Raw genomic sequence first — 26,332 nt, 5'->3', positions numbered from 1 at the left:
GTTACACACGTGAAAACATGTGAGTACCTTCATTCATTATTTATTTTTGTCTTGCTAAGCATCAAGCACACAAGCTTGTGCCTACTGGCAAGTACTCTACCACTGAACCATAGCCACTCCTGCGGCCTTCAGAGGCAGGGCCTCACTGTGTAGCCCAGGCTGGCCTTGCTATCCTCCTGCTTCAGCCCAGAGTCCTGGCATTAGGGGTATGCCTAGTCTGGGAGGACTGTGAGGTTTTGGTTTGGAACTCCTTTTCTCCATCTTCCCCTCCTCCTTTGGATGCCAGGGAGGGAACCCAAGGCTCTGTGCCAACTAGGCTGGAAGTGGCAAGAGACTCCCTGCCACTGAGCAATCCTCTAGCCAAACTTTGCTCTTGAAACACAGATGCCGGGGACTGGAGAGACGACTCATCGGTTAAGAGCACTGACTGCTCTTCCAGAAAACTCAGGTTCGAATCCCAGCATCCATTTGACAGCTACAATGGTCTTCACTCTAGTTCCAGGGGATCTGGCACTCTTTTCTGGTCTCCTCAGGCACTGCATACATATGGTGCATGGTCACGTATATGCAGGCAAAGCATGTGCATAAAATAAAAATAAAATACAGATGTTAAATCAAGTATGGTGCTACACACCTGTGCTTCTAGAACTCAGGAGATGGAGGCAGAAAGACCAGAAGTCCAAGGCCATCCTCATGGATGTATTGAGGCCAGTCTGAGCTACAGGAAACCGTGTCTCTAGGCAGATGAGATACAATAGAAGAACATAAAATAGGATGGAATACAGATAAATATGAATTTTTTTATTTTCCTGTTGATACTGCCCTGGGGTCTCACTGCACAGTACTCAAGAAGGGGAGTCAGAGAAATTTGGTTTTTCACTTTAGGATGGTCCTGTGGGCTGGGGGTAGGGGACACAGGACTTACCTGATCAAGTAGGATCAAGGTGTAGGCACAGGGAAAGACATGGGTATAGACACACACTCACCTTCACACTACACACACACACACACACACACACACGTTCACTGGTCTATCCAGCCCACACTCCTTTCATGCTGTATTGCAGCTGTCCACGCCATCTATCACTCCAGCCGAGCTTCCTCCCACTAAACAGAAGATATTCTCTGACTTCAGAGGGTGCGGCTTGACCTTCTCACTCTACAAGCCGTGTGAAAGTGTCCACACAGTCACAGTTTTGCACTTTGAGGAAATTCAATGAACAACAGGAGTATCAACCACTCTACTCTGAAACAGCTGCAGTTCGACGGCCTGGCCCCTCCGTGGCTGGCTAAGACGAGATGCTCCATGGCTTTGCTGTGTCCAGGGCATTCCAGGAGGGACTCTGTCTGACGTGGAGTTGTCCCAGGAAGAGTGAGCTAGAAGTCCCACAGATCAGAAAACTCGGTGTGCACTGTGAGAAGGAAAGCAGGCAGAACTGAGACATGCTCAGAGAGGCCTGAGGGGAGGTGACAGGGACAAGAGATAGCAGGCCTGACTCTGGCAGGGAAGAGGAAGTGAGGTGAAGGGACCATCGGGTCCACGCTGGTGACGAGGCGGAGCAGGTGAAGGGCTCTGCAGTGCTTGGTGTGCAGAGTTAAGGACAGGGAACATCAGCTGGAGCTTCTCTGCAGAGTCGACAGACTTTCCTGAAATCTAATTCAAAGAGTAAGCTGCCAGCACTCCGGAGGCAGAGGCAAGTGGGTCTCTCTGAGTTCGGGGCCAGCCTAGTCTACATAGTGGGTTTTAGGCCAGCCATGACTGCACAGTAAGACCCTGGGTCAAAATAAAAAATGAAAGAACAAATGCCCCCCTCTCTGCCCCATTTCTATCTACTCTTTGGAGCCCATCCAAAGCCCTGAGTATATTTGTCCTGACTTTCCACAGAGGAGGCAAAACGGTGTTTTGATTTCTTTTAATTACCTTCTGGAGAAGATGCATCTCTGTCCTATTACATACAGAACAGATGGACCAAAACCCATTTATTTATTTGTTTGCTTGCTTGTTTATCAAGATAGGGTCTCACATAGCCTCAAGCTGTTCCAGACCTCGAACTCCTGATCCTTCTGCCTCTACTTCCCCCGTACTAGCATTACACCTGGTTTGTGCAGTGTGGGGATCGAACCTAGGGTCTTCTGCACACAAGGTAGGCTTTCGACCGATGGAGTTACACCCCAGCCCAGGCCACTCTGGTCTGTTCTGGTTACCACGCATGTAGTGAGTGTAAAAACCCGCCTTGCTCACAGCCAGAAGAGGCGAAGGGTCTTGCTGACTCCGCTAGATGGCTTTCCTAGCCGACATTATGCTCTGAGAAGTTTACAGCTGACCAGGAGCATGGGTAAGCACCCCTGCCTCAGCTACACCCCCAGCTTGGTTTTGTTTTTAGACAGGATCTCTACATAGCCCAGGCTGGCTTGGAACTTGCACCAACCCTCCTGTCTCAGCCTCCCAGATACTGGAATTAGAAACGTGTGACACCAGGCTTGGCCGAGGCAGGGACTAGTTCCGGGCTTCCATGACCCTCTTGTTTCAGTTCCCTGGGTAGTGGGGACTCCAGACGGCTTGTGTCCCCATACCTGGCTTGTCCAACTTCTTTCCCATGTTCATTAACTACTGGTTCCTGCTTCCTTCGCCCTGACACACAAAGTCCATTGCCTGCTGTCCCAGCTAAGCGGCTCTCGGGGCTTCTATCTGAGGACAGCTATAGAACCTGCCCCGGACAGTTCTGCCTGTGTTCCCCCGTAGGAGCACCCCCAGCAGGCTTGGTTGGTGGGCCCCGACAATATCACACACCAGCACCTTTTCAAATTCGGAGAACTTAGAAATAACAATTGTAGCTTTATTCTCCAGTCCCCACCAATGCATCTGAAAGTGAGTGGGGAGGTGGTGTTTGCATTTGGGGTGTCTCAAGAAAAATGAAGACTAGAACCACGCTGGAAACTCCCATTGTTGGTATGAGAGGCCCCTCGGGGTCAGGGGAAAGCGCTGGTGACAGTAGCATTAAGACAACTTGGCAGAAGTCCAAGATGACGGGTGCAAAGCGTCTAACTCCTCTCTAGTAAAGAAAGAGAGGAAGGCCGCCGAAGAGGCCAATACTTTCCAAAGACCGGCTTCTCCACGGGCCCCAGGGGAGCCGGTGCCACCTGCAAATTCCTGTGGGGCTGCTACCTAAGAAAGGCAAACTGAGGGAAATCGGCTGATAGAGCCCAGGAACCAGAAAAACTGGCCCCAGCTCGGGGTTGGAACTGTTTCCTGGATTCTGCCACCTGCCCCCTCCCCACCTCCCCCAGCCCAGCTGGATCTATAATGGCCTCCGGCAAGACAGAAATTCTTTACCGCCAGTAAACCACTGCAAACTGTAATTACGGGGGAGGGATGATCTCAGGGAGTTCTTGGTGCACAGCTGCTTAGAGCTACAGCCTCATAAGCAGGGGACTCAGTCACAGGGAACGGGAGACCACCCTGCACGCCAGTGTGGGGGCCAACGGGGCTCACTCCATGGAAGAACTGATGTACAACTTGCAATTCCTGTTTCCTTGCCTGCCAGAGCGCAGACATCAAGGGCTTGGTGGCAGGTCACACAGGGCTTGGAGATACTGGGGGAGCTGCCATGAAGGGAAGCAGCATGCAGCCCTTAAAAGTGGGGGTGGGGGTGGGTTATTTACAGATTTGGAAGATGTTCTCCAGCTGTGTCTGAGGCTCAGTGGTAGGGCACTTGCCTGGCATGCTCAAGGCCCTGGGTTCGATTCTCAGTACTGGGAAGAGCATATGTGCTCAGTGGATGGGAGTGTTGGCGGACCGCCGCTGTGAAGAACCAGACAGAAAACTTGGGTTTCGCAGCCCAGATGGTCCCAAGAACAGTGACAAACAGTATGTAAACAGTACAGCGGAGTGATAGTGACAGACACAGATGGTCGGCAGAGCCTAAAATATTTACTGTTTCTGGCAGATCGGAGACCAAGTGTGAGGAACTCTCAGTGGTTCTGGGTGGATGGCAAGCCACAGGAGCGCTAGGTTCTGCCGGTGCCACCAGGATGAAGGAACTGACTGTCCCTGAAGATGGCCCACAGGGCTGAGCCTCTCATGTTCTCCCGTGAAAACCGGCCTGCACTAGGGAGTCCTGACAAGGGGCCTGTTGCGAGAGGCGCTAGATTTGGGCCCGTGTGACACCCTGGATCTTGAGCCTGTGACACCCTGGATCTTGAGCCTGTGGCTTGCTCTGTCTGGGGCTTTGGCTAGGTATTCGATCAGATTGTGGTCCCCACCTGCACTCACCTGTGAGCGTGTGTCCCCTGAGGACCTGGGGAGGTTGGCCAGAGTGGACCAGCCCCACTGCACTCCCAGGCTTCTGCTTGTTCCCTTAAGACAGTGCCTGGTGTTAGCCTCACTCTCCGAACTGGGGTTCCAGATGCCTGTGAGCCCCCACGTGGGTGCTGGGAATTCCTCTGCAAGGTCAGCCAGTGTTCTTAACTGCTGAGCCATCTCTCTTGCCCCTTTGTGCCCCGCTCGCCCCAATATTAACCTTTCATGACACTGAAAAACTATATGACAGGAACATCTTAGGAGGAAAAGGTGCATTTTGGCTCCACGTTTCAGAAAGACAGAGTGAGTGGTGAAGGTTCCTCATGAGCCAGGAAGCAGAAAGGGCCATGGAAACCGGAGTGGGAATAACCTTCAAAGGCTTACCCTAGAACCTGCTTCCATCAGTCAGACCCCACCTCCTATAAGCCTCACATCCTTCAAAATATCTGGAGATGGAGCATTCAAAACTCAAAATGTGAGCCTATGAGGGTCATTCTAGACTGAAACCATAGGCTGGGGTTATAGTTCTGTGGTAGAGGACATTCCTGCCATGCACAGGACTCCAAGATCAACTCCCCTGTGCCACCCTGAGGGTGGGCAGACTCACAATCCAACATGAATGACATTCTTAGAGGGAGAGACACGGACAGACCAACACCATGAAGAGAGTGCTTGTTGAGGGGAAGCCCACGTGGCCATCAAAGCAGAGGTGGTTGGTGGCCATCTTCCAACGGACACCAAGCGTTGCCAGACACTAGGAGAAAAAGGCAGAGAACATCCTAGAACCTTCAGGGGCTGGGACTGTGGCTCAGTTGGTAGAGGGCTCATCTAGCATGCGTTTAGTTAGCTCTGAGTTCCATCCTCAGCACCCCATAAACCAGATGTGGTGGCACAATCCTCTAATCCCAGCGCTCGAGAGGTGGAGGCAGGAGGATCAGAAATTCAAGATCAGCCTCAGCTACAAAGTGAGCTCAAGGTTAGCCTGGGTTAAATGAGACCCTGTTTCCCAAAAAAGTGTATGGAGACCATACACGGACTCTATGTAAAACAGTGGATCATTTTATATAAAAGACTTAAGTATTAGAAATGCTACCTTCCTGGGTTTGAGGTGTGTGTGTGTGTGTGTGTGTGTGTGTGTGTGTGTGTGTGTGTGTACCATTCTCTCCAAAAATGGGGGAGGACTCTACTTGGCAAATGCTTTCCAAGAAGTAACAACACAGTAGAAAGAAAAGAAAGGAGTTGAGCATCTGGGTTCAACTTGCTCACATAAAAGCTTTGCACTGCTGCACACTGGGGCCCAGTGGATGGAGCAGGACTTCTGTTCCAGAGGGACGACAGCTTCTTCCTTAGCCACCCTCCCAAGCACCGCTGTCACCCAATGTAGCCATTGCCGGTCCAGGTGCCTCACTCCCCCTTGCAGACTCAGAGGACAACTGAGCTGTGGGTCTGCCTTTCTGACCTGGTCACCCCAGAGGATTCTCAGAGGCCTGAGTTAGGGGACTGGGGGCTCCCGGCATTCTACACTGGAATACGGCCGGGAGAATCAGGCAGGGCTTTTGGTGCCTGTGTGGAACCTACTGCACAGAGAGGAGGGGAGTGAGGCTTTGACACAAGAAGAAGATCCGTGTCATCATGTGACATCATCATATGACCCCTGTGGAGGAAGCAGGGTGATTCACTCAAGAATGAGTTCAGCAGCTGGGCAGGAGAAGATGCCTGTAATTCTGGAGTCCAGGAGGCTAGGATTACATGGTCATGATTTGGAAGCTAGCCTGGGCTACATAGGGTGCTTGCCAAAAGACCATCAGTGAACACAGATAACTAAAATGTAATTTATCTATACCATGGAATATTATCTATCCCTGAAAAGGACGGCCCCTTCCTCCACACTAACATACTATAGACATAAAGGGCCATGTACTGTGAGAGTCCATGTGTGTGAAATGTCAGGAGGACGGTCCAAGGGACAGGAAGTAACCAGTGGCTGGGAGAGAGGATGGAGGAGGGGCTACTAAGGGGTCAGAGCTTCTTCTCTTTTTCCTAAGACTCCACACAAGGTGTTTTTTCAGAGAGATGGTGTCTCATATAACACCCCACACCTAGGTCAGAAAGGAAAGACAAGGAAACAAGGACCCTGGGGGCAGTGGGGCAGGCAGGAGGGGTACATGTAAAGAATGCAGCGTCTTCCAGGGCAAGACACACGGTTCCAAAGGACGGGGCAGCATGAGTCACCCCTTCTAGGAGGGGAGAGGCTCCACCATCAGGTTCGTCTGTTTTATAAAAAAAAAAACAGGATGGAATCAGCAGTGTTCCTACATCAGGCAGCTCTTACAACTAAACCCTTGTAAGTCTAAGTCCAGGGAACCGAACGACTGCTCCTGGTCTCTTCAGGAGCATAGGCCTCCATACTCAGATACACGGAGAGACAGACACACAGACATACACACCCAGAGAGGCACACGCACACACACACACACACACACACACACACACACACACACACACACACACAGAAATACGGATACACACACACACACAGAGACAGACACACAGATACATACATAGGCATAGACAGACACATAAACACATACACAGACACAGAGAGAGACACACACAGACATAGATAGACAGACACATACACACAGACAGACAAATAATAAAAACAGGCCAGGCATGGTGGTACAAGCTCTTAATCCCAGCACTTGGGAGGCAGAGGCAGGGCAATCTCTGTGAGTTCGAGGTCAGCCTGGTCAGTGAGTTCCGGGCCAGCCAGGGCTACAAAGAAAGAGTTTGTCTCCATAAAAAGTAATAACAAGCCCGACTCCGTGGTGCACACCTTTAATCACAGCACTTGGAAAGCAGAGGCAGGCGATCTCTGTGTGTTTAAGGCTAGCGTGGTCTACACAGTGATTTTCAGGACAGCCAGAGCTACACAGAGAAACCCTGTCTCAAACAACCATTTTTTTGTTTTTGTTTTTCAGTCCACCTGCCTTTACCTCCCCAGTGCTGGTGTTAAAGGTGTCTGTCACCACACTCCTCCAACTTATATCTACCTGCCCTCCTTTAAGTGCCCTTTGCCCCTCTCTGATGGTCCCTTCTATCTTCCCGGCCTCCCAGGGTTCAAGGGCCCTCGAAGAGAAACAGGATGTAAGAGGTTCGTGCGATGCTTGGTTTAGCTTTCTGATCGGCCCTTTGAATCTGCGAGGGCTCTCCACACTGCCTTACAAGATGGTCAGGTTGTTTCCTGCTCCTAGTGAGAGTCACCAGGGTTCCTGTGTCTTACCTCCTGCACTTGTGGCTGCACCCTTAGCAGCAGCCTCAGCCCTTCCTCCCTGTCTGTCTGTCTGTCTGTCTGTCCCGTCGACAGCAGGCAGCACCCCCACCCTTCCTGGCTTCTGTCCTCCTGATCTTCTCAGCTAAGTCCTCAGTTTATATACTGAGGCGCTCACAGACTCTTGTTTTACTTTATACTCAGACTGGCTTCAAACTCATAATGCTCCTGCCTCAGCCTCCCTGGTGTCGACAGGGTTTCTCTGTGCAGCTTTGTGCCTTTCCTGGATCTCACTTCGTAGACCAGGCTGGCCTCGAACTCACAGAGATCCACCTGCCTCTGTCCCTGGAGTGCTGGGATTAAAGGCGTGAGTCACCACCATCGCCCGGCTTGACAACAAATAGGCAAAGGACTGTCTGATTGGAGAATGAGAGAATCCATGAGAGTTGGTGACTGTCCAGACAAGATCACGTGAGGCTGCTGGGCGTGCTGAGGGGTCCAAGTCAGAGTCCCCCATCCCAGAGTGGCTGTACATCAAGCAGCTCCCCTGGCCTCCTGGAATTCAAAGGTTTCTAAAGTGTTTGTTCTGTGGACCCAGTGACTCTGCCTTGATTTGCAAGTCCAGTCCTGGTGTTCCCCGCCCCGGCAGGCTCCTTCCTCACACCATGTGTAGGCTTTGTAGAGGAGCTCTTCACCAGAGCTCAGAGCCCCAGAAGGCAAGGCAGTGGGCGTGGTCAAGGAGCTTAGGTGGCCATGCAGGAAGAAATGGGGCTTTAGGCTTAAGGCCACCAGCCCTGAGACCCATCTGTACATCAGGCCCTGTGATGTGGCCCTGCCCCAGGGGCTGTCTCCTGTGTGCACCAGAGTCCTGGCCTCCAAACTCTGTCCAACTCATCTGCTCCTCCATACCCCCTTCCACTCTCCTAGGTAAGTTTCCCCAGGTTTTATTTGGCCTGTGACACCCCAGGGAACTAAAACCCCAAAGGCCTGATCCAGCGCCAGCCACCATTCCTTCCTCCGTTCAGGCTTTCTCAGTGGGGTCTGGGATGGGAGTGAGTGAGTCTCTTGGAACATGCCTCATGTCTTTATTTCCACAGTCGACCAGTCCAGAAAAACTTGAAAGAGGAGCAGTTTTTAAAGGCATATAGACTCCCAGTCCTTGTCCGCAGATATAGGTTCCAGCAGCCTGACTTACCCAGTTCACTGTTGGGGAAGGGGCAGTTAGTCATTGCACATGGGACAAAGAGCAAACCTGGGCCAGGTGGAGCTGTGTGGTTCAGAGGCAGGTGCAAACGTTCAGACACATGCCACTTGGGCATTTTTGGAAAATATTTTTATTTAAATTTTTAAACTAATTTTTTGTTGTTTCTGGTGGGGTTGGAACCCAGGACCTCAAGCAAGTTAGGCAAGCGTTCTATCACTGATCTACATACACGGTCAGCCGAGAATTCAGTTGAGAGTGTGTGTGTGTGTGTGTGTGTGTGTGTGTGTGTGTGTGTGTGTGTGTGTGTGTTTATAAACTGAACTCAGGGTCTGAGGACCACCAGGCAAGTGCTGTCCACTCAGCTTGGACCCTCTTCTTGTGATTTTTTTTTGGCTGCAGTCAGTGGCACCCAGGACCTCGTGTGTAGGTAGGCTCACCATGGAGTGACACTCCAGTCTTTAGGTATTTGCTTACGGTCTCTCTTCCCCACAGCAGAATGACAGTTTTCTGCAATGATTCGTCTTCTTTTTTTCTTGTTCACAGTACCTAGAACAGATCTGTGTCTGTGGAGTAAATGAGAAGACCGTGACTGTGGGTTGTTAATGAAAACCCCAAAGCCTGGCTGGTGGTATGCCCATAACTCCAGCACTTGGGAGCTGAAGGCAGGAGGGTCAAGAGTTCAAGGCCATCCTCAGCTATACAGCCAGGTAGTTTGAGATCCTCCATCTCCAACAAATGTGGAAGCCAGGTATGGTGATCCACACCTATAATATTACTATTCAAGAGGCTGAGGCAGGAGATCACAGGTCCAGGGGCAATCTGAGCTATAAAGTGAGTTTCAGTCCAGCCTTGTCTCAAAACAAAACAAAACAAAACGAAAGTCAAGATTTCTATGCACTTTAAATGCTGGCTCCTATGTTCCGTTTACATACCACATGATTGTAGTTGAAAGGCCTCCCCTCAAAGCCCCAGCATAGGTTTTGGAAACGGCTCACTGTTCCAGTGGGCTTTGTCTGCCACCTAGTGGCTGTATAGTAACTGCAAGCCACGTGCGCTGGCTCTAAAGTAATGGACTTTGCTGTGTGAAACGTACTTGCCTTCAGACACACACTGCTGCCATACTTGATCAGACAACTGTTCCCGTGCTCCTGGCGAGAATGCAGATGGGTACAACTCCCCCTAGAGCAGCGGCTCTGGTTCTCAACTTGTGGGTCGCTACCCCTTTGGCAAACCTCTATCTTCAAAATATTTGCATTACAATTCGCAAATGTAGCGAAATTACAGTTATGAAGTAGCAACAGAAATAATTTTATGGTTGGGGGTCACCACAATATGAGGAACTGTATTAAAGGGTCTCAGCATTAGGAGAGTTGAGAACCACCGCTCTAGAGGTAATGTGGAAACGCCTGTCAGAGTTTCCTCTCCCCCAGCAGCGCACCTGCAAGAGACTACCTGGCCATCACACCCTCAACCACCCAGACACGTACGAGGTGTTTGTGGTTACAAACGACTAGAAACTCCCTGAGAGTCCCCGTAGACGGGTGTGGCAGGATATTCAGAGGTAACCTGCACACACATGGGCGGTCCCGAAGCTGGTTGGAAAACTGAGATGTGTTCTTAGGAAAGCTGTGAAGGGAAAGAAAATGGCATCCAACAGAGGGTGAAGCATGAGAAATACCCAGTGATCAGAGCAAAAGGAAAAGACACCGGATGGAAAATGTAGCACAAACTGCAGAGACCGACTGCCCTCAGGGCTGTGCCTGGGAAGCCATGGAGAGAGAGAGAGAGAGAGAGAGAGAGAGAGAGAGAGAGAGAGAGAGAGAGAGAGAGAGAGAGAGAGAGAGACGGCATCACAGGAGGAAAGAGAGGTGCTTCCTCGGGACACTTTCTCCAAAGCTTCGACTCTTGGAGCCTTGGAAACAGCTCACAGGACCTCATGTGACTTCAAGTACATAGACGATCATCAGAGCCAGACAGAAGTGGGGGTCCGGGATGGACTGGAAATACTGCCACAGGGAGGCCACCGCACCGCACACACATCTCGGGGTTTTGTGGCAGCTTCTCTCTAGTGTGGCCGTTGACCATCTCCCACAACTCCGCGCTCCCCGGATGATCCCACCCACAGATGATCCCAGCTCATTTTGGGAGTCCCAGCCATGCCAACCCACCCACAGATGATCCTTGGTCATGTTGGGAGTCCCAGCCATGCCAACCCACCCACAGATGATCCTTGGTCACGTTGGGAGTCCCGTGAGTTTCTGGAGCTGGGTGCTAAGGGGAAGATGATCCTCGTTACGTTATAAGTCATAACATTTCCACACTTGCTTGTAGAGGGACTGGGCAAACAGGAAGAGGTCCTAATGAAACTTCTGCCTGCACAAAAAGTAAGAGGCAATGTAGTGAGCAAGCATACTAGTGTGCTGAGGCGCAGAGGGTCTCCTTTCTGGCATGCCAGGAAGGCCTCACTGGGACTGGCTGCTGAGTGGAGAAACTGGAGGGCGGTGGGGGGGGGGGTGCAAGGCAGTGCAAAGGTCGGAGGCAGAAATGAGTTTGGCTAATAAGCATAGTTGGGAGGAGACTGGTCTCAGAGCCAGGAGATCGAGCCCCTCAGGGTCTCTCAGGCAGGGATATGGGATGATATCTGCAGCCCTGTGGGAGAAACCTGAGAGAACTGAACCCAGATGGGAAACCTCCCACACTATAATAATTTGCATATTGTAATTTGAATATTATATTTACTCTTTTTTATTTTTTTTTATTATTTATTTATTTTAGTATTTTGAGACAGGGTTCCTCTGTGTAACAGTCCTGGCTGTCCTGGAACTCACTTTGTAGACCAGTCTGACCTCGAATTCACAGAGATCCACCTGCTTTTGCCTCCCAAGTGCTGGGATTTAAGGCATGTACCACCATGGCCGGCTTTGTTTGCTGTTTTATTGTCTGTTTCCCAGAGAATACACTATAGCATAATGTGAAATTGCTTTGAAAATGCTCACCATTAACTCAAAGGTTTTAAAAAATTGTACAGGCCAGGTGTGGTGGTGCACATCATTAATCCCATCACTTGGGAAGCAGGTAGGCACATCACTGTGAGTTCAAGGCTAGCCTGGTCTACATAGTGAGACGTTGTCTCAAAAAACAAGAAGCAAAAAATTATACTGGACTAAAGAGTATTCCAGTCATGTGACCCAGCCAGTGCCCTTGAGCATTTCTGCCAAGGAATGAGAACGTATGTCCACACAGAACCTGCCCGTGCACAGCCCTCTGTGGCACCTGTCTGTAAGAGTCAGCACCTGGAAGTGACCACAGTGTCCCTCCACATATGGGAGGCCACATAAAGCAGGGGCCTGGGTGATTAGCCTGTTCTCTCCACGCTCTCTTCTGCAGCTCTCAGGAGGTGCTGCAGCTAGCATATGGGTGGTTCAGAGTGCAGGCTGGAACGATCCAGAGCCTGGCATGGGCATCCAGGAGAGGCTCTGTGCTAGCTATCCATGCTGGAAAGCAAAAGGGCAGAGAGCATAGGACACAGACCCCTTAATCATGACCTTGGCAATTGTCCAGCCCACCTCTTCACATGGTGGCAACAGCCTTTAAGTTTCAGCCTAAGTATTAGAAGACACTGTCAAGCTGGGCAGTGGTGGCGCACGCCTTTAATCCCAGCAGAAGCAGGTGGATCTCTGTGAGTTCGAGGCCAGCCTGGTCTATAGAGCGAGATCCAGGACAGGCACCAAAACTACACAGAGAAACCTTGTCTTGAAAAACAAAACAAAACAAGACACACACACACACACACACACACACACACACACACACACACACACACACAAAGCAGTTTCTCATACTTGATCCTCAGCTCTTTAATTCTTTGCCCCATTTCTATGTCTCAAGGCCCAGTAGAAGGCGGGGTTGGATGTGACGTATCAGAAGCAGCCTGTTGCATTACCGACACAGTCGACTTCTTTTCTATTGCTAAGAAAGAAAACTACCGGAAACCTCATGGCTTCAAATGACACAGTCCCTCTGGGGCCAGGGGCTACCCCCAGGCCAGAGATTCCCTGTTAAAGGTCCCCCAAGTCTGCAGCAGGTACCAGCTTCAGCATGTCACTCAAAGCTCTGTTCCTCCTTCTGGGTCCTGACTGTGGCGAATCCATCCTTGTTGGATGGTAAGAGCCCCGTTTTCTTTCTGTTAACTGGGGACTCCTCTTGGATCCTAGAGGCTGTCCTCCACCTGCCACTTGACGTCTCTCAGTATTTCAATCTCCTTCCCAAGGGCCACCAGGGGGAAGACTATTGATGAAGTGTGTCACCATCATCAACGGAGCTCAGATGAGAGCAAGCTTTCTCCGCGGTCGCTCAGGAAACTCTGAGAAGCATTCCACTCTGTTGCAGCTACTCTGCCTGCCCTGGTGGCATTGAAGCAGCCACCAATGGCATTTAAGTTAACCAGTGTGGCTAGGCTCTGGGGAAAACTTGGACACTGACATGTCATTTTGTGTCATAAGGGATTATTTGCTTTGATTTTTTTCCAACCACTTAAAAATATAAAAACAATGAATAGCTTGCAAAGCCACAGAAAACCAGACGCGGGCCAGGTTTGGCCAAAGAGCTTGTGTACCTTGGCAGCTGCAGGTATGGCGACTGGCTGGAGAACATCAAAAATCTACCCGTAAGGAAACATGGAAGCCACCCTTAGCCCTCCCAATATTACCATTATTCCTTTGCCTGGCTGGATTCTTCAGTGTGTGCTGTGAAAATAGCCTCACGTCATCAGCTCCTCCCATTTTTTCCACCCTCTAGGCTAAAGCAAGCTCAGTTAACAATCACAAGGAGGCTCACAGGCACCTGCAAGTCCAGTTTCGGGGATCCGGCGCCCTCTTGTGCCCTCTGAGGTCACCTGCATGCTTGTGGTGTACATACAGACAAGCAGGTACACACATATACATAGAAACACATTTTAAAAAGACTAATTTGAGAACTCTCCCTTAGTTCATCTATTTCTTAAACCCACAGTCACAGAAGGCATCTCCCCCCCATCCCTAAGTCCACGCAGCCGACCTTGAACTTGGGATCCTTGTGCAAGTGCTGGCCCCCACCCCAGTGCTGGGACTGCAGACACAGGCTGCCACACCCAGCTGTTTGTCTGCTCTTCAATCCAACTACAGCATGTGGAATTGCTAGTTTGCTAGAAGAAAACAAAAGTTTGCAACACCTCAGGTCTGTGGGATGGAATGAATAAAAAGATTTTCCTGGTTGTGAGAGAAGCAAATGATTCTAGAACTCTCTCTCTTGACTAATCACCGTCATTTTAAATCCACAAAGTTAGACTGTGGAATGGAATTAATCATTTTGAATTGGGTATTTGCAGATAGTATATAGAAACCAACTGTGTCCAGGAAAATGATGTCTGCACCTGCCGCCAGACTCGAGCCTGGCAAACCCCAGGCCCAGGGATCTGCGTTCAGGAGTGTCCTTGTGCACATCCGTGGATAACTGGGAAATGGAACACAGTAATGGCTCCCAGGGCTACTGGGACTTGTCATCTTAAACTCCAATTAAAAACAAAAGGGGTGAGGGGAAAAGATCTCACATGGGGGACTCTTTCTTCAGAATAGTCTTTATTAGTTTGGATACTGTCTGTCAACACTCGACTTATCTTCTCTCATACTTTGGTAGAAGCCCATTCACTCAGACTCCTCCTCTCCCCATATCTCATATATTGTGACATTATTATGCGGGTCCATGGGTATATCTGGGATCTGCAGCCTGGGGTTACTGCCAGTTGCCATGGAGACTTTAAGATTCCGCACCTTGGACACAAATTTCACCAGTTCCATCTCGAGCTGGGTTAAAGTATTGAAAGTGAAGTCTTTGCTGGGGGAAACATTTTGAATTTTCTTTGGTGGAGAGCGAAATTGACAGCTGCGAAGGCCAGTAGGAGTCTGCTCCTGTCAAGAAAGACATTAGGGTGAATCGCTCCATTGGCCTCACTAGTTCCGACACAGTTCCCAAAGTTAGGCTCATCTAAGAGGTAACACAATGATAAACCTAGTTTGGATGCTGGCAAACTGAGTTCAAATTGGCCTGCGACTTGTTTTTGTAAATGAAGTTTTATTGGCACACAGCCAAGCTCAGTTATGTGTGCACCAGCTGTGGTGGTTCTCCGGCTCAAATGGCAGCGATGAAGTAGCTGCCACTGAGACGATGTGGGCTGCAGAGCTGAAAATGATTTCCAGCGGATCCTTTAGAGGCAGCCTCTGCTCTAGCCAGAATGGCATGTGCTGTGTATAGCAGACGCATATATGGGTATACATGTGCACGAGTACACGTGTGTGGAGGGTGGTACTGGGTTTCTTCCTCCACCACTTCGCTTTATTTTCTGAGACAAGGTCTCTCACTGAATCTGGAACTCCAGAACTCTGCTAGACCAGCTGTTTAACAGGGTCCTTCTGTCCCCCGCCCTGCCCCCGGCTCCAGGGTTACAGGTGTGTGCCACCTGTTGACTCTTAGGTGGGTACTGTGGATTGAACTTGGGTTCTCAAGGTTGCACATCGAGCACTTTTGAGACTGAGCCATCTCCCAGTCCCTGGCCAGGGTCTTGAAATGCCGGGTTTGTCTATGACTGAACCTCTGTCCCTCTGCTCCCTGAAGAGCTGCTGAGACACTGTGGGGACATTGGTCACTGCTCTTTACCCTAGGACAGGCCTCGAAGTTCCTTTACTAGAAATAAAATTTCCTTTGGTTCAGAAATTTGTGATGAGTCAAAAGCAATGAAAACAAACACGCAGGGTGTGTGCGAGCCTGGCTCTGTGAGCAGGTCCGACATGAAGCACACCATGAGCTCTTGCATCTACTCTCAATTTGGAAAAAGAAACAAAAGTTACTTCAGCGAAAAACTGTGAGCTGTTTAGTGGCCCGTCTCAAGCTGTCCCATCCGCTATGGATGTGGAGACTACTGTTGTCACCGGGGAGCAAATTCACCCAGCTTTCCCCAGGAGCGTGACGGGGTTTTCTGGTCGGACACTAGTCGTCCTTCCTGCCTCTAGGAACAGAAGCTGCATTTCTGAGACCCAGTGGCTGTGGTGTGACCACGACACCCCTTACCTTATTCTTCTCACCGTCTCCTCGAAACTTCAGTACCACATATATCACAACGACGAAAAATAGCCAGAGCCATTTACTCCCAAGCCAGCTTTGGGTGTGCTCTGGAAGATTCTGTCTAATCCGGAAATGTCCTCCACAAGGCACCTTCCCTGGGCTTTCTTTGGTTTTCTCCCTCAGCGAAGAAAACATGAAGGCGCAGGCGCAAGAGATGCACAGAGGCAGGAACAGGAACCATCTCAGCGTCCGCATGGTGAGCAGAGGTGGGGCGGGAAACTGCTCATGGTGGGTCTGTCTGCCGCCGTGCCAGAGAGACTGGGGACCTAGTGTTGGGCCCTGGTGATGTCACAGAGGGCCCTGAGCTGACAGCCCCAGCCATTGTGATGCCTTTGGCTTGAGAAGACTGAGGTTCATGGCAAGCAGCCTGCCTAGCAGGACTTCCAGGGAGGAGAAACTCCCAGAAGACGAGAGAGGAGGGAGTTGTCTCCTTGCCAGAAGGTTCTTCCTGAGCTTGGCACACTGTTGGAAGAGGCTATCATCTATTTCTGATTTTATTTTTGATTCAGACATTGTGGTGAACAGCTAATGTGCCCCCTGGAGCTGGGTCCAGTAAGAAACAAGGTTACCAGCCACAGGTTGCTGGTTAAGGGTCATGGATCTTTCCTTTGGCCTGCACCAAAAACTGTGACTCATCAGCATTGTGGGGACTGTCACCCAAGGGGCTGGGGAGATAGCTCAGTAGGTAAAGTGTTCGCTACGCAAACGTAAGGGCCCACTTTTAGTACCCAGAACATGTATAAAAAAGCTGGGTGTGGTGGTGTGCTCTCACAATTGCAGCACCGGGGAGGCAGAGACAGGCCAGCTTGGGTTTGCCGGCCACTCAGCCTAGGGACTTGTAGAGTTCTGGGCCAGTGAAAGATGATACAAGTGGACAGCATCTGAGGAACACTACCCAAGGCTGACCTCTGGTCTCCACATGCACACACACACACACACACACACACACACACACACACACACACACACACACGAACACACAAACACGCAGTTGGTAGAGGTGACAAGAAACAAGACATGCTAACATGCAGCCTAAGGCCCACACTTGTCGCTCCTGGTCACAAGGAGGGACCTTGCTCAGACCCACCGAGGGTGACTTTCTACTGACCTCCTCACGCTGCCCCCAACCGCATTGCCCTCTGACAGTGGCAGGTTCCACAGACTCATCTGTCAAGGGGCCGGTGGCCAAGTGAGCCACAGGGACACTCCCCTAGGGCACAGCTGCTGCTGCTGTGGGCTCCTACCAGGCCCTGGTTCAGGCTTGGAGGAATACAAGCTTTACTGCTGCTTTAGAAATTAGGCTTCATGTTACCGAAGCTTCCTATCCTCAGAGCTGCAAAGCCTCCAGAGGCAAGTGGCCCTGGTGGTCATGGCTGTGGCCGGGGTCGGCACGGCCTGTTTGGAGGTTCATCCTTGGCAGGCCCTGAGCCAGATCTTGAAAATTGACACGGTGAAGGTCTTGCAGGGGTCGGGTGTCCATGTCTGTAGGGCTTGCTTTTGATGTCAGCTCTGGAATTGAGTAGCTGTTTGGTGACACCATATAGGAAGATAGGCTCGATTTGCAGAGATGGTTCCATACAACACAGCCCACCACGCCTGGCACACTAGATTTCGGCTATCTGGAAACATTCATGGGTACCTAAGGGTAGGAATCCCAGAATCCCTTTCCTTCAGTGTGTCCACTGAACAGGACTGGGGAAGGCCGGCCACTTTTCTTTGGTGCAGGCCATAGATCCCTATCAAACAGCAACCTGTGGCTGGTAACCTTGTTTCTTACTGGACCCAGCTCCAGGGGGCACATTTGCTGCTCACCACAATGTCTGAATCAAATAAATGAAATCAGAAATAGATGATGGCCTCTCCCAACAGTGTGCCAAGCTCAGAAAGAACAGAAAGGTCCTGGACTCGGGTGGTGGGTGCAGCTGAGGGTGGAGCTCAGCTCCAGGGCCCTAGGAAGGGACTCGTGTCAGTCTGATGCAGCAGGGCTTCTCACAGACACCCAGGGAAGCTCAAAAGCTGGTCCTCCGCCCTCAGGGAGGCCATGCCTTTCCTAACCACACAGGCTGGAGAGGGTTCTCAGAACAAACGCTGTTCCGTTATCGGGGTTCCCTTTAGGGGCATGGCAAGGAAGGAGTCACAGAGCCCAGGAGGCAGACATCTGTGGAAGTTTCTGAGGCTGGAGGCCTGAAGATACTGAAGTTTCAAGACTGAGAAATGTGAAAGTGGTTAAAAAAAAGTCATAACAAAATTTGAAAGTTGTAATTATTAAAATACAGCTTAAGAGGACTGTTTTCTCTGTAAAGATACAATAAAACAGAGCAGCCTTGAGTTTTACTGTTTGCTTCCTCTTGCCCCCAATAAAGTCCTCTTGATAAAACAAACGAAAAACTATTCAAATAAAGTAACTGTTATAATTTTTTTTTTTTTTTTTTTTTTGGTTTTTCGAGACAGGGTTTCTCTGTGTAGCTTTGCGCCTTTCCTGGAACAAAAAAAAAAAAATTTTTTTTAGCACTCGGGAGGCAGAGCCAGGCGGATCTCTGTGAGTTCGAGGCCAGCCTGGGCTACCAAGTGAGTCCCAGGAAAGGCGCAAAGCTACACAGAGAAACCCTGTCTCGAAAAACCAAAAAAAAAAAAAAAAAAAAAAAAGATTTTTTTATTATGTATACTTTGTCCTGTCTGCATGTACACCTGCAGGCCAGAAGAGGGCGCCAGATCTCATTACAGATGGCTGTGAGCTACCATGTGGTTGCTGGGAATTGAACTCAGGACCTCTGGAAGAGCAGCCAGTGCTCTTAACTGCTGAGCCATCTCTCCAGCCCCCATTATGAGAATTTAACAGGAAAAAACCCCTCTAAAACAGCTAATTCAGCTTTGTTTTGGAAAAGTACACAATAAAAATTCATTTTTTTTTTTTTTTTTTGGTTTTTCGAGACAGGGTTTCTCTGTGTAGCTTTGCGCCTTTCCTGGGACTCACTGTTAGTCCAGGGTGGCCTCGAACTCACAGAGATCCGCCTGGCTCTGCCTCCCGAGTGCTGGGATTAAAGGCGTGCGCCACCACCGCCCGGCGTGACAAAATTCATTATTTTTTAAGACGGGGCCTCATGTATTCTCAGGATTGCCTAAAACTTGCTAGGTATCCCAGGATAGTTCTGCACTTCTTATCCAGCTGCCTCCACCTCCCAAATGCTGGGGCAACAGGTGCCTGTCACATCTAGATTATTATGCAGTGCTGGGGACAGAACCCAGGGCTTTGTGTGTGCCAAGCAGGCACTCAACCCCATGAGCCACATCCTCAGCCCTGGTTAATTTTCATTGAAAAACTCATATATATGCTGTAATTCCAGCACTTGGGAGGTTGAGTCAGGAAGATCTTGAGTTTGGGGCCAGCCATGCCTAAGGTGAGGCCCCGTGTCAAAAACAAAAACAAAAAACTCCCAGATATTTCTACAATCTTTATTTTGGTTTCTAAGTACAAAGATCAGACATCCCAGGTCTCTTGGACAATGCTCATTTCACAGCTTATCCTGTTTGCCCACGCCTACACTCCCCCTAACATACTGTCTAAGAACTTACTTCAAGTGTCCTTGGGGCTTAGCTCCATCACTTGCAAGCAGAGAACCTGAGGGTTGTTTTCTTTTTTTTTTTTTGTTTTTTTGAGACAGGGTTTCTCTGTGTAGCTTTGCGCCTTTCCTGAAACTCACTTAGTAGCCCAGGCTGGCCTCGAACTCACAGAGATCCGCCTGGCTCTGCCTCCCGAGTGCTGGGATTAAAGGCGTGCGCCACCACCGCCCGGCCTGAGGGTTGTTTTCTAAGGCAAGGTCTTGCTATGTAACCTAGGCCAGCTTTGACATCTCAGTGATCTTCCTGCCTCAGCCTGAGGGCTTTGATTACAGACATGCCACCATGCTTGGGGTAGAAGCAGGGGCTTTAGTGTTTATGTATGTTTGCACGCTCATAGGCTTGTGTGGAGGCCCGGAGCTGGCACTGGGCATCTTTCTCGGTTGTACTCCATTCTAGTTACTGAGACAGGTTCTCCAAGAACCTTGAGCTTGTGAGCACCTTGCCTGGGAATCCCACCTCTGCCTTACAAGGGTTGGAACCACAGGCCACAGTGCTCACCTGGCTTAAGGCTCTGGGGATCCAGACTCTGGTCCACAAGTGTGCGTGCCGAGGGCTTATCTGCTGAGCGAGCCATCCAGCCAAACCAGGAGCAGGGTTTTAGAACTGGCCCATGGAGACAGTTCTACCCTGCTCCCATGAGCAGTCTTACAGAGGTTCCAATTATAACTGTGAGGATGGAAAAGGTGTCACTCCTGTCTGCCCCTGTCACCTTGATGGCTGCCATTTTCTTACCAAGCTGTAAGAGGAAGAAAGAAGAAAGAAGAGATGAGAGAAAAGGGTTTTATTCTGTATCACTCAGGCGTCTGATTCCTCTATGATGATGTCCTTGTATCGGGCAAGAACCCCAGAGCAAGGTCTGACAGCTGGAACTCTGTCCCTAAGCTGAACTCAGGGTCAGTGCTTCCCTAACCCATTACAGCTTTAGAAAATGAGCCAAGTGTGCAGTGAGGAACCCAGAATCTTTCTGTTACCTAAACGTGAGCAGGAGACTCACCAGGCTACCAGGCTAACCCAGAGGTGCAGCCTGGGGGAGAGGCCGCCAGTCATGTGAAGCCACCTCACCCTCCCCGGGACCCACGCTCCTCACAGCAAGTGACCACACAGGTCCAGTATCGGAGAGGACAGCTTTATAGCACATTGCCACATCAGGCAAGTGGCCTAGAAGGCCACAGGGGAGGGGCCCTGCGGGGAGGGGCCCTGAGGGGAGGGGCCGTGCGTGGCCCTGCTTCAGAAGCAGTAGGACGTGTGGGTGACCCAGTGGGCAGACTCCTCCTTGGAGCGCTTGGCAGAGCTGTGGCTTGTGAAGATGGACTTGTAGGTTTCAGACTCTTCACTGTCTGCAATGGACCTCTTCAGGGCCCCACACGGCGGCTTCCCAGCTTTCCCAGAAGCATTCCCGTTAGCTGCTAGAAAACAAAGACAAAATCTGTAAGGCTGGGACTAAAGACCACTCCAAATGTCCAATTGTTTGTTTTCCAAGACAGGGTTTCTCTGTGTAGCCCTGGCTGTCCTGGCACTCACTCTGTAGACCAGGCTGGCCTTGAACTAGTGCTGGGATTAAAGGTGGGAGCCACCACCGCCCAGACAAATGTTGAGTTTTTAAAGGAACCAAGTCACATATGCCATTTCCCCAACCTTGCAGCATTTTGCTACCATTTGCAAAGAAAGCTGAAGCACAGGGCAGGGCCTCCTGCAGCCCAGACATCTTCGACCTCACTATGAAGCCAAGACTGGCCTTGACTTCTGGTCCTTCGGCCTCCATCTCCTGAGGGTGGGGCTACGGGAATGTGCTGCCATACCATTTTATACCGTGCTGGTGAGAGGACCCAGGGATCTGTGCGTACTCTCCAAGTGTTCTGCCAACTGAGCTACACTCCCTGCCCACAACAGATTGAATTAAATTAATGATTTGAGACAGAGCCTCACTATGTAGCCCTGATTGACCCAGAACTCTGTATGTAGACCAGTCTGGCCTTGAACTTGGGGTGATTCTCCTGCCTCTGCCTCCCAAGCAGGCACATGCTACTACAGACTCTCAACGGTGTCTCCTGAAAGCCAGACAGAGCGCTAACCACTAAGGTCTTACTGAACACCGTGTGCTGGCACCAAGCTGCCCCAGCTTCTCAGCATTCAGGTGAGGGACTGGTCCTCTCAGGGTGGCACTGCACAAGGACAAAGTGCCCAGAAGTCTCAGTGGCCTGTCCTGATGGGAGGCCAGGGTGGGGGCTGCTGCCACCGTTTATGTGGGATGTAACACCACACTTCCTCTTACCTGACAAAACTGTGTTTTTCTTCTTGTAAAAGAATTGTGACCTTGGCTTTTCTTTGCAGTGCTGGGCAATGAACCCAGGACCTCAGACATGCTAAACAGGTTCTCTACCACTAAGCTACAGCCCCGGCTCCCTTTCTAGTTTTATTTTGAGATAGGGTTTTAGTAAGTTGCCCAGGCTGGCCTCAAACTTTTCATCTTTCTGCCTCAGCTCCTGAGCAGCTGGAATGGCAGGGCCTGTGCCACCAGACATGGCATAAATATTTATTTTCCTTTTTGGTTTTCTTTTTTCTCTGTATGTGTGTGTGTGTGTGTGACTGTATGCCATGTATGTGTACGTGCCTGTGGAGGCCAGAAGAAGGCGTCAGGTCTGGAGATGGAGTCACAAGCGGTTGTTAGCTGTCAGACTGGTGCTGGGAACAGAACTCGGGTACTGGCTCTCTCCTGCTGAGCCAGCCCTCCTGCCCCTGCTCTTTCCTTTCTGAGACAGAGGCTAGCCTGGAACTCACCACATGACCCAGGCCAGTCTGGCACCACGGCTGACCCTGCCTCTCCACTGGCCTGCCATAAATGCTATTTTCTTTGAGGTAAAGACACAGAGTTTCCCACCTGGCCAAGCCCTCACACAGTGGCTGCCTGCTGTGGCACCATAATCTTGCTCAGCAGTAAGAAGGAATCGGGATTTGTGTCCAGAATCTTTTGGGCCAACGGGGCTCCAGGCTGGAATGTGAGGCTCTATTTTAATTCACAGGACACAGGGAACCACCTATGAATTACTGGGAAACGTCCAAGTTTTCTCATCCCTTTGCTCTGGCTTCCCAACTTTCTCAGTTCTCTGCTGCCTCAGTAAGTCCCACCTGTGCCCTTGGAAACCAAGGTGCTTTTCTTCTCTCTGGGATCAGGGTCTGCTTCTTCCGGCTTGCCAGCCTTCACTTTTGATGGCCCTGCAGAGTCTGTAAAAGACACAGAGTCAGCAAAACACACCTCGAGCCAAAGCAGAGCAAGGCCCTGGTGACTCGGGACACAGCCTGCACCCCAATCTCTTGGCATCTTACCGTCTGTGGCACCCGCCTTTGACACACACTCGGCTGTCTTCGGTTTCTTTGTTTTCTGGAAGAAGAAAGAAGCCACTGAAGGCTGTGGTGGCTTCAGTGAGAACGTCCCCCAGAGGCTCAGTGACTGAACACTTGGTCCCTAGTGGGTGGTGCTGTTTGCAAGTTTGTGGAACCTTCAGTAAGTGGAGGTACATGAGTGGGGTGGGCTTTGAGGGTGTACAGCCTCACCCCACTTCCACTTCACTTTGCTTCCTGAGTGTGGATGGGGTGTGAGCTCTCAGTTTCCTGCTCTGCCGACACGCCTCCAGCTTGCTTGCCAAGCCTCCCAGCCATGATGGACTCTCCCTCTGGAGCTGTGCGCCACAATAAACCCTTCCTTCTGTAAGTTGCCTGGGTCACGGTGTTTTAGGACAGTGACAGAAGAGTAACTAACACAGAGGGCATGCTCTGAGGACACAGTGGCAGTGGGCCTGCCTAGGGCCCAGGGTCCTCTCTGAGGATGACCTGTCTGCAGGCAAGCAGCTCTGTCCCCACAAAGGGCTGAGTCCATTTAGAGCTACTGATCAATTTAGCTTCATATTCTCAAAAGTTTTAAATGCAGACAGGATACTTCAATGATGAGTCAATGTCAGAGGTTGGAGATGTTGCCCAGTGACAGAGCACTCACCTGGTGTTCATGAGGTCCTGAGTTTGGAGTCTGATTCCCAAATAGCACATACCACACAGAAAAGGTCAGTATTTCCAGTGACCATTGTATACAAAAGAGCAGTTAAATAGTAACATAGACTCTATGCACGAACATATACAGAAGCTCATTCACTCTGGGAACGCCATTTCAAAGCTGTCAGACTATGATGTTTGTTTAGCTACAAGGCTTGGGGGCTCGCACTGAGGAATGCTAGCTGATTTAAACTTTAGATTATTCTTGTTAGAGTTTTAGATGCTGGATTAGTATGATAGTTATTGGTCAGTCCAAAAGGCTGACCATTCTGAAATTCTATTCAATTACACAAATGATCAGAAGGACTGTTCACAACTTTCTTTAAAATGTCATTTCCATAAAAATCCAAAAAGGGGCACCAAAGAGATACAGCTGAGTCAGCAGAACACCTCATGTTTCAGCACAGGGTGGGCAAAGACTAGACCAACAAGTTCAAGGCCAGCCTGGGCTTCACGAGACCCTGTCTCTAAAAAGCAAAACAAAATAATGATTTTGGAAGGTCCTCGTCTCTTACAAACACCAAACAGAAGACCTTTCTTGGTGGTGGCCTTGAATGTGTGACATACACACAATCTGACTTAAAGCATCTGAAAAACACACACAGGAAACTGTTGCACACATGAAATCCACACGTGCAAATCTGTGAAGGCTGGCTGTCAGGACTAAGGCGACGTCTCGGTGCAGAAGCACCAGTTGCAGTAAGCCGGGCATGGCTGCACACGGCTGTCCCAGCACCGGCAGGTAGAGACTGGGATCCTGGGAAATTGCTAGTCAGTAAGCCAAGGCAAAATGGTGGTCTTCTGGCTTGTCTAACTGTAACAGAGCAGGGAGCAACGGAGGAGGGCACTTGACATTGTGCTCTTGCTTCTGAGTGTGTGCACACACTAAGTGTTCACACACCCCAACAGAACCGAGGCAGATGCTAGTTCTTAGCCCTCTGTTGCGGCTGAGCTGTGTCAAAAGCTGGAGGCATGCAGAGGCACTAAGCCTTGTGTGCAGGTAAGAATATTTGGGAAATATTTTGTATCTTGGTAGCAGTAGCTAAGCATGTTCAGGGCCTCTGCTGAGGAGGTGGCAGAGGGGATCTAGTCCCACTGGGCTCTGCAGGACTTGGCAGGAAGCCTATGCCGGGACAGTCACTCAGGGAGAACAGCCAGGGCTCCGTGCGGCTCTGTGGCTGCTGCTTTCAGTACACAATGCCCCTCTTTGTGTTTGAAAAAGACCGACCGAGGACAGCAAGGATGAGCAAGCATGTCTTTCAGTTGCTGTCTCTTGTCAAAGACACTCCAGGCTTCACTATGCTCTGATGATGGTAAGTGCAGAGTGATTTAGAAAAAAGTAATTTACTGAATTTAAAATTTAGTAATTTAGAATTAACATATACACACATACACATGCACACGCACATATAAATGTTTGATTTTTTTAACCTCCATACTCAGCTTAAATGACCCAGTGACCCTCAGTATTTCTCAGGAATGCTGTTACCATCTTGTAAACAGTTGCACAGAGCATTTCTGTGGCATCTACTTTCAGAGTTGCCCACAATTCCTAACGTTAGGGAACATTACACGCACCATTTTCTAAGACAATAAAGGAGGAAATGAGAATGCATTTGGCTTCTCCTGAGAGTCTGTCCCATGTGTGACCATCAGCCTTTTAAGCCTCACAACAGTGAAGGACTATCACACGTAGGTGATGTGATTCTGCCCGCTCTTCTATGACTAAATTGCATGAGCAAAGCTCGGAAGCCCCTTCCATCACCGCGGCCCTATCCCGTGGACGATGCCAGCAGCTGTGGGCAGCTTACAGCCAGCACTCCCCTCCTGTGCGTCCTTACACTGCCCACTGTCACAGTCCAACACGCCAGCATTCACCCTTGTTTCGGTTTCAGTGCTGGGATCAAACCCAGGACTCTGCACAAGAGGCAGGTGTTCACCACCGGGCCACACCTGGCCCTTGGGTCTCCAAACTGGCCTCCAACTCTCCCTCCTGACTCTACCTTAGGAGGATGGAATTACAGGTGTGCCACATCTAGATTTCCACTTCAGTAAAAACAAAGGTTAGGCCCAAGTTTTCCTTGAGCCTAAACTTTCCATTAAAAAAAAAATTACAGCCCCAATGAATGCCATTGCTTTGTATGCCAACTAAAAAACCCTTCAGCACCTCCTTCCGCAAGCCTCACCGCAGGTGCCGAGGACGGGGATCTTCAGATTTGCTGGGATGATGGTGGCTTCGCCTTTGCAATTACGGAAACGGAGTATGAGTCCTCCTATTTCTGTTTCTTTACTGGGGACAGAACCTAGGGCTCCAGGCTCTACTACTGAGTCACAGCTGCAGTCCATGCGTACTCTTTTAAAACCAACGACTCTCCTTTCCTGAGGGTTCACTAATGCCAAACTCTGTGCAAGTGCTTGACAGGTGCCATTTTAAAATCTCCCCTACACCATCATGCCCTGAGCAGATGAAGGCCAACGGAGCCAAGCCCCGAATCTGTTTCTAGAGGCTAGGCCTCCTGGGTTGACAAAACTCAGGCATGGACCCCGTCCCCCCAAGCTCTGCTAAGGCAGTAGAATAGCTTGCAATGGGCCCTGGGGCAGAGGTGAAGCCCCTCATTACCTTCTCCAGCTTGGCCCGCAGCCGCCTTTCCTCCATCCTCTTCTTCAGCAACTCCACGTCCTCCTTGGTGCCATTGAGCACAATGACGTCATCCTCCTGGAAGGCAGCCCCACACTG

General features: G+C 50.3%; 2 protein-coding genes and 1 non-coding gene across 4 annotated transcripts in view; all 3 read right to left on the bottom strand.

The window, feature by feature from the left end:
* Window positions 1-858: 858 nt before the first annotated feature.
* LOC128102782 (small Cajal body-specific RNA 2) lies at window positions 859-1,112 on the bottom strand. The gene has a single exon (XR_008215539.1). It is a non-coding gene; the product is annotated as a small Cajal body-specific RNA 2 (non-coding RNA).
* A 13,307-nt stretch (window positions 1,113-14,419) lies between these two features.
* LOC128102159 (protein FAM209-like) lies at window positions 14,420-16,361 on the bottom strand. Its single transcript, XM_052725710.1, has 2 exons — window positions 15,877-16,361; window positions 14,420-14,720 (listed from the first exon to the last, which is right to left on the bottom strand). Exons 1-2 carry the CDS (start codon window positions 16,123-16,125, stop codon window positions 14,457-14,459), a joined length of 513 nt encoding a protein of 170 aa, XP_052581670.1. The 5' UTR covers window positions 16,126-16,361; the 3' UTR covers window positions 14,420-14,456.
* A 3,956-nt stretch (window positions 16,362-20,317) lies between these two features.
* Window positions 20,318-26,332, bottom strand: part of Rtf2 (replication termination factor 2) — a 29,752-nt gene continuing 23,737 nt past the window's right edge. Inside the window, exons 6-9 of one of the 2 annotated variants that reach the window (XM_052723838.1) lie at window positions 26,216-26,329; window positions 22,876-22,930; window positions 22,678-22,773; window positions 20,318-20,957 (exon numbers count right to left, since the gene is read on the bottom strand). In XM_052723838.1, the coding sequence (XP_052579798.1) occupies window positions 20,779-20,957; window positions 22,678-22,773; window positions 22,876-22,930; window positions 26,216-26,329 (444 nt within the window). In that variant the 3' untranslated portion in view covers window positions 20,318-20,778. The remainder of the gene's footprint in view (window positions 20,958-22,677; window positions 22,774-22,875; window positions 22,931-26,215; window positions 26,330-26,332) is intronic. The other variant, XM_052723839.1, reaches the window with a different exon arrangement.

Source organism: Peromyscus californicus, unplaced genomic scaffold, assembly GCF_007827085.1.
Source record: "Peromyscus californicus insignis strain IS unplaced genomic scaffold, ASM782708v3 Scaffold_7__1_contigs__length_154581171, whole genome shotgun sequence".
Taxonomy (NCBI): domain Eukaryota; kingdom Metazoa; phylum Chordata; class Mammalia; order Rodentia; family Cricetidae; genus Peromyscus; species Peromyscus californicus.
The sequence above is the reverse complement of the archived record's forward strand: the minus strand, read 5'-3'. Positions and strand labels throughout refer to the sequence as shown.